The sequence below is a fragment of the Mustela nigripes genome, chromosome 1 (assembly GCF_022355385.1).
Source record: "Mustela nigripes isolate SB6536 chromosome 1, MUSNIG.SB6536, whole genome shotgun sequence".
Lineage (NCBI taxonomy): Eukaryota > Metazoa > Chordata > Mammalia > Carnivora > Mustelidae > Mustela > Mustela nigripes.
Genome location: NC_081557.1, coordinates 164,946,453 through 164,961,846, shown reverse-complemented (window position 1 = coordinate 164,961,846; position 15,394 = coordinate 164,946,453). Strand labels below are relative to the sequence as shown.

The following is a 15,394-nucleotide window of genomic DNA, read 5'->3' as shown; positions in this document are numbered from 1 at the left end:
TGTAACAACTTACTGTTAAATAGGTAATAACACAAATTTTAAAACAAAAATTGCCCTATAATATTCAGAGAAATGTCTTTCAAAAAAGACTTCTCTAAATAATGCCATGATTTCCTAAATTTTTGAAATTATTTTTTGAGTTGTTTAAGGTACTACTTCCCAAGGTAGACTGTTAGAATTAGTCTCATTGTTTTATATTCATTTGGTTTTTCCTTTGTCTTTCCCTTCTTTGTCCTGCCTTTTCTATTTTGGTCAGAAACAGCACTCCTTCAGCCAACAGTCTAATAACCTGAGCTCTGAAAAAAGGCTTTGCTTGTACTATGGGGAAGCTGGTGGCTGTTGGAATAAGGGGCTCTGATAGCTGGGTCACTTCAGTTTGGGAGGGTAACTTAATGTAGAAAATATCTCTCATTCTTTTGCCCAATGAAATAGGCATTCAGTAACCACGTTTCTGGCAGTGTACTTGGCTCTGGAGATGAAACAGGGAACCAAATAGATAGGATCTCTGCCCAAAATGAGCTTGGAGTTTAATGAGAGGCAGATATTAATTTGACAGATATTATACACATAGATACCAAATTGGAATGTGATCAGAGCTACAAAGAGATATGTAGGGAGATGTACAAGTTCAAGGGAGGCTTCACTGAGGAAGAGAAGCTGGAATTAAAATTTGGAAGATGAATTAGAATTAACTAGCAGAAGTCAGTGAAGGGAAAGGAGATTGGGAAAATGTTTCAGTTAGAAAGAAGAGCATATATAAAGGCCCTGTAGTTGGAGATTAGGAACTAAAAGTCCAGGAACTGGAAGCTGACTAGTGTGTCTATCGTGCAGAGAAAGAGGAATGAGTGTGAGATTAAGCTGGAGACAAAGAGAGGAGGCAGCATCTACAGGGCCATATCGTTCATGTTAAAGATTTTCTTTTTTTAATCCACATAACCTTTGGAATTCATGAAAGGGTTTGAGCAGGAGCATTGCCTGCTGAGATCTTTCTTTTTAAAAGAACCCCTTTGACTATGGACATTGAGATGAGTAGGTCAGGTGCAAGAACACATGGCAGAGGACCAGAGAGGAGCCTGCTGGGGTTCCGGCAGAGGAAAAGCAGAGGACGAGGTGCTAGAACTGGAGTGATGTGGAGAGAAGTGAGCAATATTCACGGAGCAAAACTGATATGGATGGAATTTGTCAGGTGAGACAGTAGAAGGTATTAAGGAGACTCTTATATTTTTGATGTTTAAACTGAACAATGATGCTTATCTCGAGGCAGAAAGATTGGGAAAACCACATTTGGACTGTATTTTGTAAGTGGATGAGCTAACCTGCCAAGTGAATATTTATCAGGGAAGGAAGAGAGTCTAAGAATTAAATACTGAAATTGCAACTTTATTTTCTAGATCACGGAAAGAAGAGATTACAAAGGATATTGAGAAGAAAAGGAGAAGGCAGTAGGAGGAAAACCAGAAAGATAGGGCTTTTTGAAAGCTAAGGGGGGAAAAAGAGTCAGGAAAGTGAGTTTGGTCAATGGTATCAGTTGCTGCTGAAAGTCAAGTTAAATTGGACAAGAAAAACATCCCCTGGATTTGTTGTGTAGGACTTGAGCAAAATTGACATACTATATTTTTTTGTGTGCTGCTACTTAAGGCAATATGGTTGACGGCTAAATGGCTGAGAGGGGTGGGAGGGAGAGAGGCAGGATTCTTAGAAGTTGGATTTTCCTTGTCAAAGATTTCTTTTACTTCATTTCCTGCGTCTTGATGCTGTTTACTGTGGAAGCATAGTTTGTGAATGCTAAACACAATTTAGAGTTCCCAGATTACATATTTACTTTATTGCTCTATCTTATTGTTGATACTATAACTATTATTAGGAAATAATAGAATGCATAATGACTTTTAAAAAATGCCAACAAACACATTTTTGCCACAAGGATTCTTCAGTCTTCTAATTTCCAAAGGGTTATTGATGATTTGGGATTCATTCCAGAGGCAGATTCCGTAATTTTCCCTAATTGTCTTGTTATGAATAATAGCAATGGAGGAGTATTGCTAACTGTATTTGACTTGTGCTTTGTTTTCTGGATTGTTTAAAAACATTCTTTATGGTTGAAGAAGATCTGAAGCCTCTAAAGAGCTAGATATTAAAGCAGAAGGCTGCCCTCGAATGAGGTCATTTACAGGAAGCACTGACGTGGACACACAGACATCCTCTGCAAAGGGCAGTCAAAGCCACCCCAGTGATAAGAGAAGAGGAGATAAAAAGCCAAAGAGATACTTAGTTGGGGAGAAATAAAAAAAATGAAGGGAGTATTTATTTCCACTGAGTAAGCAGAAAATATAAATTAAAGTGGCATTAATAAGATACATGCTAAACAACAGTTAAACATAAGCTAAAATGAATGGGGCCAATATGGACTGAGATGGCTTATAGGATAGAGAATTAATGGGAACTAAAACTATGGTTGTGTTCATGGCTAAGTAACTCCATTCAGAAATATGTATTTTTTCCCCAACAATAGCTACTATAACTGCTGTTAAGTTAACTAATTTATTTTTTATTTCCTAAATAAGTGGATGAAGGGACCAAGTGGTATGCTCCTGTTTGACTCAATGATTGGTAAGTGAGCTGAGGATTGTTGTTGTTTAAGTCTGAACTACCCAAATAAGGCATCAGTAACCATTGCTGAATCGTTATCCCAGGTGGAGGCATGGCACAAAATGTCACTTATTTTATCAGTAAAATGCAAGATTTGATAGATACGCCTTATTTTTACTGATCCATTCTAATTAAAGGCATAAATATATGAAAAAAGGAATCCAGAAATAAATGCCCCTATGGTACACTTCATTTTTTCTTCCCCTCCTCACTTCAAATATTTCATCACAAATAGGAAACACGTAATAAAAGTGGTGAAAGATACATGAAATTCACATCATTTCCTTCTCTGCAGGGAAAATTGGGAAGAAGTGCTAATACAAGTGAAATAAAGGGTGCATGGAGAATCCCTGCAAGCCAATCCTCTTTGGTGAGAGTGGTCAGAATCTCCAGTTGAAGTATTTATTTTTTGTCATAAAACTGTGGAATATTTGAGTCAGAATTGGCCAACGCAGATCATATATTCTAGCTTCCTCCACTGTACATATGAGGAAATTCCTTCCACACTAAAGAGAATGAGCTCTCATGAAGAGACTGCTGATTCGGTTTAAGAAACTAACTCCTGCACTGGCCCCATCCAGAATGAAACGGTTCTCCTGTGCTATGCAGTCACTTTCCAGGAAAGGGAAAGAAAAGATAACATGCAGCCTTTTTGAAAGAGTGATCATAGATCGTAGATTGGAGGCATTTTTTGAGTAGCAAACATTACTGAATATTCATAAGAAAGGGAAGACTAGAATCTGGAACCCTGTAGCTGTAAAAAGTCCGTAATAAGCAACATGGTGAACATATGGTTCATTCCTGAGGTAGAACATGAAAAAAGTATAGCATAAATTCTCCACTTTTCTGGTATCCAGGACCTCTGAGTGTTCTTCATTTTCATAAATACCAGATTCACTTACTCAATCTGAGGAAAAATTAAAGTGTATTTTAAGAGGACAGTTTTCATTCTCCTTCTTATCATTTATATACCTGTACTACAGTTCTCCACTTACGTTTTCAGTTAGCACTGGAGGAAAGCAAGCACTTGTGTTTTCCCATTTTGTCTCAGGGTGTCTCATGTGTCAGGAGCCAATTGCAGGAAAGTAACTGGGTATGCGAGGGTGAAAAAAAACCCACAATGCCCATGCCTTAAAGAAGGGGGAGAGAAGGAGAGCTTAATATGTGCTAAGAGGGAGCAACCATGGAAGCCTAAACCACAGGACTCAAAGAGAGAAGAAGACACGGAGGGTATGCTATGGTAAGAGCCGATGTTGGGAGAGATGTGGGACTCTGCAGCCTGATATGCCATTCAGGGGATTTTGCGCCTTATCCAGGGAGTCAGCAGAAGTCTGTAGCCAGGGAGCATCTCAGATGACACTGGCATTATGGTGAAGTATAGATACTAGACGGTTCTGTACCCCTTATCAACAGAAGCTGATGAAAAGAAGAAGAATGGTGTCCACCAGTGTTTCCAAGGAGACAAGGACATTACAAAAATTACTGAAAGGCTTTGGGGTAAATCCTGAATCACCTGCTAACATCTGAATTTAACCTTGTGGAAAAACTAACTTTGAAGAGTACGATTCACAACTACAAAACTCCTCATGATATGAGAGTTCCCTATGTATCTTCCCTCATCCCAACTGTACTTGGCTTCACACTATATTAAATATATGCAAACAGCAAACCAAAGATTGAATCATATATGTAATTTAATAAAAACTGGAAATGATGTGTACCCTAACATGAAAATAAGATTTCAATGAGTATAAAGCAAACTGTGCAAAATGATGGATACAGGCAGCACAAAGGTATCATTGTACCAACAAGAAATACAACAAAAAATAATTATTTGGTACGACTTCAAAAACTCTTTTAACAGATAGGATGCTAATGATTTGATCAATAATTGCTATGTTCTTTTAGCATTTTGACCTAATTTGTTTTCTTATGTTGTATATAGTTGTTCCTATACAAAGTTAACTTTATAGTTGTCCCCAGATGCTTTTGTAAATAGAATGAAAATCTCAAAGGTTTTAATTATCTCAGTTAAATGGGAGTTACCAGTATATCTAACACTAGCACTTGAATTCTAATTATCTTCCCAAGTTGGACTCTGGATTCTTTTCATTTTTTCATTGAATCTCTCTTAAATTTGTTGTTTTAGGTAATGCTCTGGAAATTGTACGTTTATGAGGCTACATGCTGGGATTTAATATCTATCCAAAAAAGATGAAATGATTTAGGGAGTTAGATAATTAAGGCAAATTAGGTAAACTATTTAAAACCTAATGGACATCATTAAAAATAAACTAAGAAAATCAAAAATCTCATCATTTCTTTTCTCAAATGCACAGAACGGTCATTTTGCTATATATCCAACAGCTTTTAAATGATAATATAAAGTTTCTTATTACAAGTTCTAGGATTACTGAAAAATAAAACCCACAGATTTCTCATTAGTATTCCTTTCCTCAAATTCACAGGATGTTCACATTATTATATGCCCAATAGCTTTTAAATGATTACAGGAAGTGTCCTACTACTAATTTTTAAGATTACTTAAGTCACATCTGCCATTAAAATTTACAGGAAAACTCAGGATGGCTCTTACACTATGCCATTTCAACAAAGTAGATCAGATACTGAAGAAATTTAAATCTGGTGGTATATTTTCTTACAAATGCATGATAACTACAGTGAATAAAATTACAATGCATGCTGTTCTTTGGCTAGAGATGTTCAGTCAACTATTTGCAAAATATCCAAATTTCCCAATTAAGTGACAGAGTAGCAAGTACTTGAAAGAAACAATTACTGTAATGTTCTATGCTGGCACGGAAAAGCAAACCTTTTTGCACATTTAAAAAAATGTAATCTGCTTGGGAACAAAGCCAAACGTCAAAAGGGAAATCCAAATGCCTGCAAAGGAAAGCACAGTATGGGCTGGGCCACCTCTTTGGAGGCTAAACAACCCTAACACACCAAGGAAATGCCCCCACAGTTCCTTCTTTTTCACCAGGGGTAGAGTCTGCCTTCCACTATCTTTGCAAATTCATAGAAGGGATAACTCATGTGGTCCAAGTGCCGGTGGACTGGAGAACCCCGTGCCATTCCTGGTCTAAGATTTGATGGAGGCTGCCTCAATTGTAGCCTTTTCCCTTCTTCAGGCCTGCGGTAGTACAGCTCAGTCTGGTCTGAGGTCTCAGTCTCAGAATTTGTTTGATCTAATTTCATGACACGTCCACATCCCCTGACAACAGTAGCAAAACTCATAAGCCTATCTAAAGTTGTACAGATTAAACTAAATCTCTTAATGTCTCTTCTTACCGTGTTGTGGTCTGTTGTCACCAAGTTAGAGTAATTGTACCTCTCAGTATTCGCTCAGGTTCAAAGTGATTCTCCCCTGAGTAAAAGCCTGAATCAAGCTGTGACTGGCAAGCATCCTTCCTTTTGCTAGGCCACCAGGGACAGGTGAAGAGGAGAACCCTAAGATGTAATCATAACCTTTTCTCACCTCTCTTTTCTGACACTGAATGTGAAAAGTATTTTCTAGTTATCTGAAAATGATACAAAACAGTTTTTATTTACTCAAAGCTGTAAAACAAACCATGACTTGGCACAATAAAGCACTCTGAAAAATTGTCTGAGTCATACATTATATTTAATCTTGCATATGAAAGTTTTTTTTCTCCACAAAGGTAAAATCCACATAAAAATGTGTTTGGGGGTTCTGCTTTACTTTTATGCTAACCGAATACTGATAATGCAATATATCACTTTTATTAATCTTTCTGCAATGAATGGAATTTTTAAAGTGGAAGATAAGGTAGACTTGTCACAATAAAATAAAACAATTTATATTTCAAGCTAATACTTTTGTTTTTGCTTTGCAATTACAATATGGATATTTTGTCAAAAGTCCTCAGACTCACCAGTTTGACAAATGGTACTTTATTTCCTGAACCTTCTCTAAGACATTTTTACCTTTGCCATTGTTCTAACAGAAAAATGTGTCACACAAAATGAATAACAAAGCCTCCAATTTCAAACTAGTTTAAACAGATAAGGCTTCGTGACAACCTGTCAGCCGTACTATCACTGATGATTTCATTATAGAGTGTTTTGTGGTAAATTTGAAGATCTCATTGTTTAGCTACCTTTTTTTCATTTTTACTCCCTTTTACCCTCCCTGTCCATGCCAGAAACCCAAGGCAACTCAGTAAGTTTATAATCAAATTATCAAGTAGCTTCAAAAAGAAATGTCATTTATTTAACTCTGAAAATGTGATGGAATAAGCACATAAAAGATAAACGTTCCACATTAAACAACTTTCTTTTGAAAGTGGGTCAGGTAACGAAATAAATAAATAAATAAATAAATAAATAAAATGCAGAAGTCAAACCAATGTTTTAAGATTAAACAAAATGCAACTGTTGCAGTCTCTACTGATGAAGGCATTGGCAGCATCTCCATTTGCCTGTAAATGCCTCAAACAAGGCCTTTTGAGAAGACTAGAAACTCCTCACCAAGTCATCTTTGCTAAGTAATGCTTTGTCCCACTGGAGAAAGAACCTGGGGCTTGCAAATGCCTCTTTGCACACTTCCCTGAAAATCTGAGCAGTTCTGGGATTCCTAATAAACACTGTCAATTGAAAGCAATAATCTTCACTTTCGGGTAACAGGAATAAATGAAACAAAGAAAAACACACTGAGCTTGAAAATTTCCACATGAAAATAACAATTCCTAGATTAGTGCCCTGGGCTCCCTTTTCAGTAGTACTCTTGGTTTGTCTGACTCCTGAACCTCAATGACCTCACGTTTATTTTGTAATGTCCAGGTCTGGATAAAGAGGGTGTTTGTTTCTCAAGAGTTCAGCCTAATCCTTCTGTCTTTCTTTATCTGCTCCGTGGCAGCTTTAAAATGAGTCCATCACAAAAACGATTTTGTAAGGGGAACCTGTCTCCCAGTGATATTACCTGAAATGACTTTTAAGTTAAGCAAACTAATTCATCTGCATCTCTGCATCACAGAAGTCCATTTCCTCCCTCCCTAGTGATGCGTAATTCAGTCTTATTCAACCAACATTCAGACTTTGTACCAAAGCATGCATTCTGTTATCCAGCATTGGCTCTTTGGCTTGTTACCAACTTTGTGGGAAGATCCACCTACCTGGCACACACGATCTCTTGGATGTGCCACTCCCAGTGGGTTTTCCGTAGGCTTTGCTGTTGTAGAGTATTTCATCTCTGTTGTGGCCTTAATGACTCCATCACAGTAGATGCGGACATTGACAGAGCCAGCAGGAAAATCTTGGAAACGCAAACAAGAGTTAGGAGCTGAATATGCAATGCATGCATCCTGTTTTTATATCTATTAGAGAATATGAAGGAATATTTAAGAATTCATAACAATTTTACTGATTTCTAGAACTAAATGTGTTCTTTTTTATCCTTCGTATCCAAAGAATATAATGTACAATTTTAGACTTAATTAAATAAAACCTTACAAGATTGGAACATGCTAAAATTATGGTAAAAACAAAGCCCTAAATCCTTTTTTCCTACTACTAAACCTTCTTTTTTTGGTATAATCTATAATTATCTTTACATAATACTTTAGAATATAGAAGGATACAGTCATTCATTTAAAGTTGTGCATCTGTTAATAACCTTAAGAAAATTCTCATTTATTATAGGCAAGTTTCTCAAAGTTGTATTTGGAAAGAGAAAGAATAGGACTCGACTGAAATTATCAAACTCTTATGAAATTGATTACAGTGCAAAACGTGGGAAGGCGAGGTTTAATACCCTGCTATTTAAGTACTAGTTATACTATACATTCATCAAAACCTTGTTTTTTAAAAGATTTTATTTATTTATTTGAGAGAGAGAGCATGAGAGGAGAGAAAGTCAGAGGGAGAAGCAGACTTCCCATGCAGCTGGGAGCCCGATGCAGAACTCAATCCCAGGACTCCAGGATCATGACCTGAGCTGAAGGCAGTTGCTTTACCAACTGAGCCACCCAGGCTCTCCTCATCAAAATCCTTTATGTGAACAAGTTTTTCAAAGTGACTGATATGATGCCTTGTGAATTCTGCATTAACATAACAACAGAGTTAGCGCTTCCTAAGAATTTTGGGATTGATATGAAGGAATAACAATAAAAAATCATTTCAGCAAGAAAGTTATTTTGTTTTATTATAACAAAAGTAAACAAAATTAAGCCTTGAAATCCATTTGCTTTAAAAGATTCTGACTCTCTGTCATGGAGATATTTCCCAAATTCTCCTGGAAAACTGTTACCCAGACATCCGGGGGTTGGATTATAAGCCATTTGGTACAAGATCATAAAAACCTGTTCTAACCTCAGGCACCTGATGAAGCTTTGAATATTTAGAAGTTTCTAAGGTTTAAACATTAATTTCACCTTATCTCCTGAAGAGATTAAAGGACCTCTTATAATTTTGCTCAGAGAGATTTAAAGCTAACAAAAGCAATCTTAAGCTTAAGTAGATCAAGAAGCTGTAATTTTCTCTTTCCATACTGCTTGACTAGACACCTAACCTGTATTATAAAGAATATATATGTATAAAAGTTCTCTCCTCCCAAAATAAGTCCATCCAGAAGATAATGTAACATGATGTACATCTCATCAGCTGAAGCTGCCCACATATAGTAAAGAGAGTTCTGGAGTTACTCTAGTCAAAGGAAGTAAATTTTGGTAGATTTTAGAAAGATGATTTTTTTTAAAGCTTTTATTTATTTATTTGACAGAGATCACAAGTATGTAGAGAGGAAGGCAGAGAGAGAGGGGGGAAGCAGGCTCCCCGCTGAGCAGTGAGCCCGATGTGGGGCTCCATCCCAGGACCCTAAGATCACGACCTGGGCCGAAGGCAGGGGCCTTAACCCACTGAGCCACCCAGGCGCCCCTAGAAAGACGATTTTGAAAGAAGATATCAATTGTTTTTCAAAAAAGAGATTAGAGTTTGCGATGGGATGATCACCTTCTGAAAGAAAGTTGGGTGACGAATCATGAGAGATATAAGATGAGAATATTTGTTTGGTAGTTCTTTGATACAGGATGCTTAAAATATCCAAATTCTTTAAAATCTAACTTGAAAGCAAATGAACTGATTTTTGATAACTTGTACCATTAGATCTATTGATAATGATGTTGATTTTAGAATAATCTTCCCAAGAGATGTCCTTTGAAGTACTGTCTTTGCTGTATACATTTTTCTTTTCTGTTGAATGTCAGTTAGTAAATCAAGACCTTGGAAGATTCCTTATGGATTCATCTGGCTGGGAGGCCCTTCTTAAATATGTATTGTTGAATTGGTCTTTTCATAAACAGCACCCTGTTCCACTTGAGCACTATTTTATTTTGAGTGTGGCCATTAATGTACCTACATTTTATAGCTCTTTAATAAAAATAAAAGCCAATTAATTTAAGGACTCAGAAGAGAAGGAAAGTGAATTCTCCTACTTGCTGTGTAAAGTCAGGAAGTAACATTTAACACTGGAAATACACACAAGTATAAGTCAAGATCACCAAACCCAGCAATGGTATTAGAGTCCAGCAATGGAGAGGAGAAAAGGCTCATAGTGTAAGAAGATGGAACTTCTTGAACACATCAAACACAGATACATAAGAAAGCAAACTTATAGAGGAGAAACAGCAAAAAAGAAATTCTACTCAAATTTCAAATCTCAAGGCCCAGGCCATTTAAAATTCTTTGTCAACCTGCATTGACTGGGATTTAAAGAACAACAGACTGCCCTTCCAGATGAGGGACAACAGACTGAAACAGTTTATGGAAAACATGATCTAAAATGTTTTTGAATAGTCAGAACTAACTTCATTAATTCTTTAAAAATACATATTTCACAAATCCAATAACTTAAGAGCTACTTGCTTTCTATATTTCCACTCTCTGTGAAGCTGTGTTCCTTTATCAACCAACTTCAGGCTTTTATCACATAGTAAACCTTACATGAACCCACCTAACGTTTCCATGGGAACTGAAATCAATATGGCTTTCTTTTGATTAGAACATTATTTTATTTTTAAATAAATATTGGTAGCTTCAAAACTTTGGTCATGACTAAAAATTGGTTACAATTTAATATATATTAAAACTGCTCCTTTCAATTATGATAGTTAGAAAAACTTATCAGTTGTTATTTACCTATGTAGGTTAAGCATAATATTTGGCACACCCTAAATAAAATATTTGAACTTTTTAAATGAAATATGAAATTATAATTTATATTATCCAGGACAGTTTCTTAATTAACAAGAGATTCTATATCTTTGTGGGCATTTTTACATTTCTTTCAACTTTTAATTTGTTGTCCCCCTGCTGTGCGAAGTATTTTTCTTGCTGAGCTACACATACCAGAGGAATACCATCTTCCTTCTGAGTAAACATTAATTGATATTTCTAGTTTAAAGACCTCACGTGTATTTTTATAACTTTTGGCATAAGCAGAGACTACTGCAAGTTCCTGAGTAACTTCGAATTCCTTTAGCACAAGGCAGTTCCTGTCAGTAATAAACTTGTGGATACCATTAGAAAGGTGTGTTTTTTAGAAAACAAAGTAACTATAAGTGTATGAATTTATTAATCTGAGAGGAAAAGAAGACAGAATTAGAGGATATTTTGTCAAATAAAAAAATCAGGTTAAGCTATGGTAGTATGTGAGAAGGAAAAGAGACCATTTAGAAAAAGATTTCTTCACTGGTTGGTAAATTGTACTTGAATATAATTTTGATTTTTTTCTAAATTGTTAACAAAATTAGAAAGAAACACACATTTAAAAAGAACATTAATACAGCAAGGAGTTGTGTTGGGTGGTGAAAAATCTGAGAGCTCTGAGCACTGTAAGTAGGTCTCAGAGTATGTGACATGCCTCAGTGTTGAGTATCATTACACACACTTAAAAAGACTAAGAAACTCTTCAAAGAAAGGAAGGAATAATAAGGAATAATTGTTTTATTTTACATAATTTAATTAATTAATTAATTTTATTATTAGTTGGTTTTAAGAGGTACCATTATCTAAAAGAGAATGCTAGTTGCCTATCCCAAAGTTTATTCTCATTTTAGAAACAGAATCTTGATTTTTAAATAATTAATTAATTATTTTTTTGGCTAGGCACATGACTAACTAAAAAGATTAGATTTTCTGTTCTTCCTTATAGCTAGACATAACCTTGGGATTAAGCTCTGATTAATGGGATACCAGCAGATGTGTCTTGTAGAAACCTCAATTTGGTAAAGCCTTCTTTATCCCAGTGTTGTGTTGATAAACTGACTTTCCAAAAAGAAAATCAAAAAGATGTGATTTATAGTTTTTGCCAATATCTGTGGGGTATATACTTCCACCATGGCTGATTTCAAGTAACCAAAGACTATGGACTGAATTATGTTCCCTCTAACCCACAATTCCTATGTTGAAGCCCTAACCCCCCAAGGTGACTGTGCTTAGAGAAAAGACCTTTAATGAGATAATTAAAGTTAAACTGAAGTCAGAAGGTAGGGCCCTTATCTAATAGGACTGGTATCCTTTTAAGAAGAGAAAGAGACACCAGAAGTGCCATGCACTGAGAAAAGGCCATATGAAGACAGAGCAAGAAGGTAGCCAACTACAAGCCAAGGAGAGAAATCTTGCCAAAAACCAGCTTTTTGCCCCTTGATTTTAGGTTTTCAGTGTCCAGAAATGTGAGGAAAATAAATTTCTGTCCTTTAAGCCACACAGTCTGTGGAATTTTGTTATGGCAGCCAGAGGAGACTAATACACGAGGTAATGTCACTGAATATGAAGTAGAGAAGAGATGCATAGAATTGACTTTTGCAATTGGAGATGGTGATAGAAAACCACTGCTTTATCAGGCTGCTCAAAATTTGGGAGTGATAGTAAGGGTCTTAGAAGCCACCTTCCTCCATGATGATTATGGCTATACCCTAGGGACTATGGAATGGTGACTAGAAATAATTCTGCTCTGGGACAATAGTGTGAAGCTGCCATACCAGTCCTCAATACCAGCCAGATTTAGTACACAAAGCTCTGGAGCTATGGCTATCGCACAAGAGAGTATTTATAGAAAGAAAACCACATTTTGAGTAATATGGCTGATTAAATCATGACCCAGATGATCAGAAATCAAATCATATGAGCAATTTTTCTACATCAGAAAGAGACTGGAAAGATGGAGGCCATCTTTTGAACGTGATATAAACGTAATGGGGAAGGATCCCTAGTATGTTTCCACTTTCATTTTAGATCTTTTCATCTTAATTTGGTATTCAAAGAAGTATAGAAAAAATTTTTTAGAGACTTAAATCAGTATAGACTCTCTCTCTCTCTCTTTTTTAAAAGATTTTATTTATTTATTTGACACAGAGTGTGTGTGTGAGAGAGAGAGAGAGAGAGAGCATACAAGCAGGGGAAGCAGCAGAGGGAGAGGGAGAAGCAGGCTCTCCACTGAATAGGGAACCCAATGTGGGGCTTGATGCCAGGACCCCAGGATCATGATCTGAGTCAAAGGCAGACACCTAACTGACTTAGCCACTCAGGTGCCCCTGTATAGACTTTTATTAGATAATGTGGGATAGTAATCAAGATCTTTCCTGCCCCTAGAAATAACCAATGAGTTAAGGGATTATATATGAGATACATAGAATTAAGAGCTTTCTTGAACATGATTCACCAAAGGTGAAAGGGGATGAACAAATTTGGTGGCTTTCATATCAAGAGATATAAACAGAGGACTGAGAGAAGATATGATGCAATATAAGGAGTACAATACTTAGAAAAATGATCCCCATAAATTTTTATTTTATTTTTATTTTTTAAAAGATTTTATTTATTTATTTGATAGACAGAGCTCACAAATAGGCAGAGAGGCAGGCAGAGAGAGAGGAGGAGGCAGGCTCCCTGAGGAGCAGAGAGCCTCGATCCCAGGACTCTGGGATCATGACCCGAGCTGAAGGCAGAGGCTTAACCCACTGAGCCACGCAGACGCCCCCCCCCCATAAATTTTTAAATGGTTTATCATATCCTATCCAGAAGCTGAGGGTGAGGTATTCCAGAAAAGCCACTCCTTATGTTTAAAGGAATTACTAGAGGGAAAGATTAACCCCTTATTCCTCAGCTGGATATTTAAGGGTTGTCTTGTATCTTATCTCTCTTATTTCCAAATGTCTATAAGTATTTAAAATGTAATTAGAGAAGTAGTTTTATCAACAAGGAAGTTGAGGCACTATTGGGACTTATCTAAAGTTACCCATTAAATGGTTCAAAACAGAATAAAAACAGCTCTTTGGCCACTAGTTAATTGTTTCCTTGGCTACACTAAAGATTCTGGACAAATCACTAGCCTTTAAAGAGCATGCTGGATAGAGAAAAAAGAACTCTGTTATACTCTGCTGTTCAGTGCTGTTCAAGGAACTTTCCAAGAGGATGGATATGTTCTAATGAAGCACTTAAAATATGGTTAGTGCAACTGAGAGAATTCATTTTAAATTGCATTTAATTATAATAAAGTTTAAATAACTAGTGGTGGCTAGTGGCCACATTGGTCAGTGTACCTATAAAGCATAGTTTTCCACCTATGATTTGTGACCCACTAACATATCATGGTTATAGCTGAGTTGGTTTTGACTAGCACTGAAAAGAAATAGTTTCTATCTCTCTATTTATATTACCCATATGTTTTTGCATGTTTTTCACTTTTCCATTATAGTCCTTAACACATTAATAATAGTTATTTAAAATTCCCTGTATGGTAATTCCAACATCTGTGTCATATATAAGTCTGGCCTGATATTTGCTTTTTTCTTTAGACTGTGTTTTTTCTTGCTTTTGGGCGTGTCTTATAATTTCTTGTTGCAAACCAGACATGCTGTCTCAGGTAGAAGAACTGAAGTAGGTAGGCATGTAGTGAGAGAATTAATAATGATCTGGCTGAGAGAGGGGCCATATTTCATGTTTGCTGTAGCTGTAGATGCCAGAGGCTTCAAATTCCTCTATTATCCTTGTTTTTATCTTTCTTTTTGACCTTGGGCTTCCCTAACTACTGCTCCTCAGAAAGATTCTGCAGCTTGCAGTATTTCCAGCTGTAACCTTCTGCCATTATACTGAGACCCTTTTGTGGTGGTGGTCAGGTTGGGGTGGGGGGAAGCATTCTAATCATTTCGTGTCATTAAATCTTGGTCTTTAAGTGGGCTGGTATCTTTAGGCTATCACCTTCACAAGTGTTTCTCCTGTGGCATGAATTTCTTTCCTCACCCCAAGTGAGACAGAAAAGCTAGAGGGTGCTACAACAGGATAGACATCCTTCCCCAGTGGGGATAAGGCATTGGTAAAGTAGTTTCCCTGAAGAGTAGGCTGTTGCTATGGAGATTATACGGGGAGTATTTCACCATAATTATTTTTCCCCTATCCTTGGCAGAGCCTCTAGAAGATCTTCCTTAGAGCTTCACTATGTGAACCTGGTAAGATTCCTCGAGGTGAGTCCCTCAAAATTAGGGATGTCCTCAGGAATTTCTTTTTTTTTTTTTATAATTTTTTTTATTTTTTATAAACATATATTTTTATCCCCAGGAGTACAGGTCTGTGAATCACCAGGTTTACACACTTCACAGCACTTACCAAAACACATACCCTCCCCAATGTCCATAATCCCACCTCTTCTCCCAAACCCCCTCCCCCCAGCAACCCTCAGTTTGTTTTGTGAGATTAAGAGTCACTTATG

The 15,394-nt window shown here is 36.6% G+C and overlaps 1 protein-coding gene across 3 annotated transcripts in view; it reads right to left on the bottom strand.

Annotated features, from left to right (window-relative positions):
* BANK1 (B cell scaffold protein with ankyrin repeats 1) overlaps positions 1-15,394 on the bottom strand; it is a 306,556-nt gene that overhangs the window by 196,307 nt on the left and 94,855 nt on the right. For all 3 annotated transcript variants that reach the window (XM_059376571.1, XM_059376554.1, XM_059376562.1), the window contains exon 5: positions 7,806-7,945. In XM_059376571.1, the coding sequence (XP_059232554.1) occupies positions 7,806-7,945 (140 nt within the window). The remainder of the gene's footprint in view (positions 1-7,805; positions 7,946-15,394) is intronic.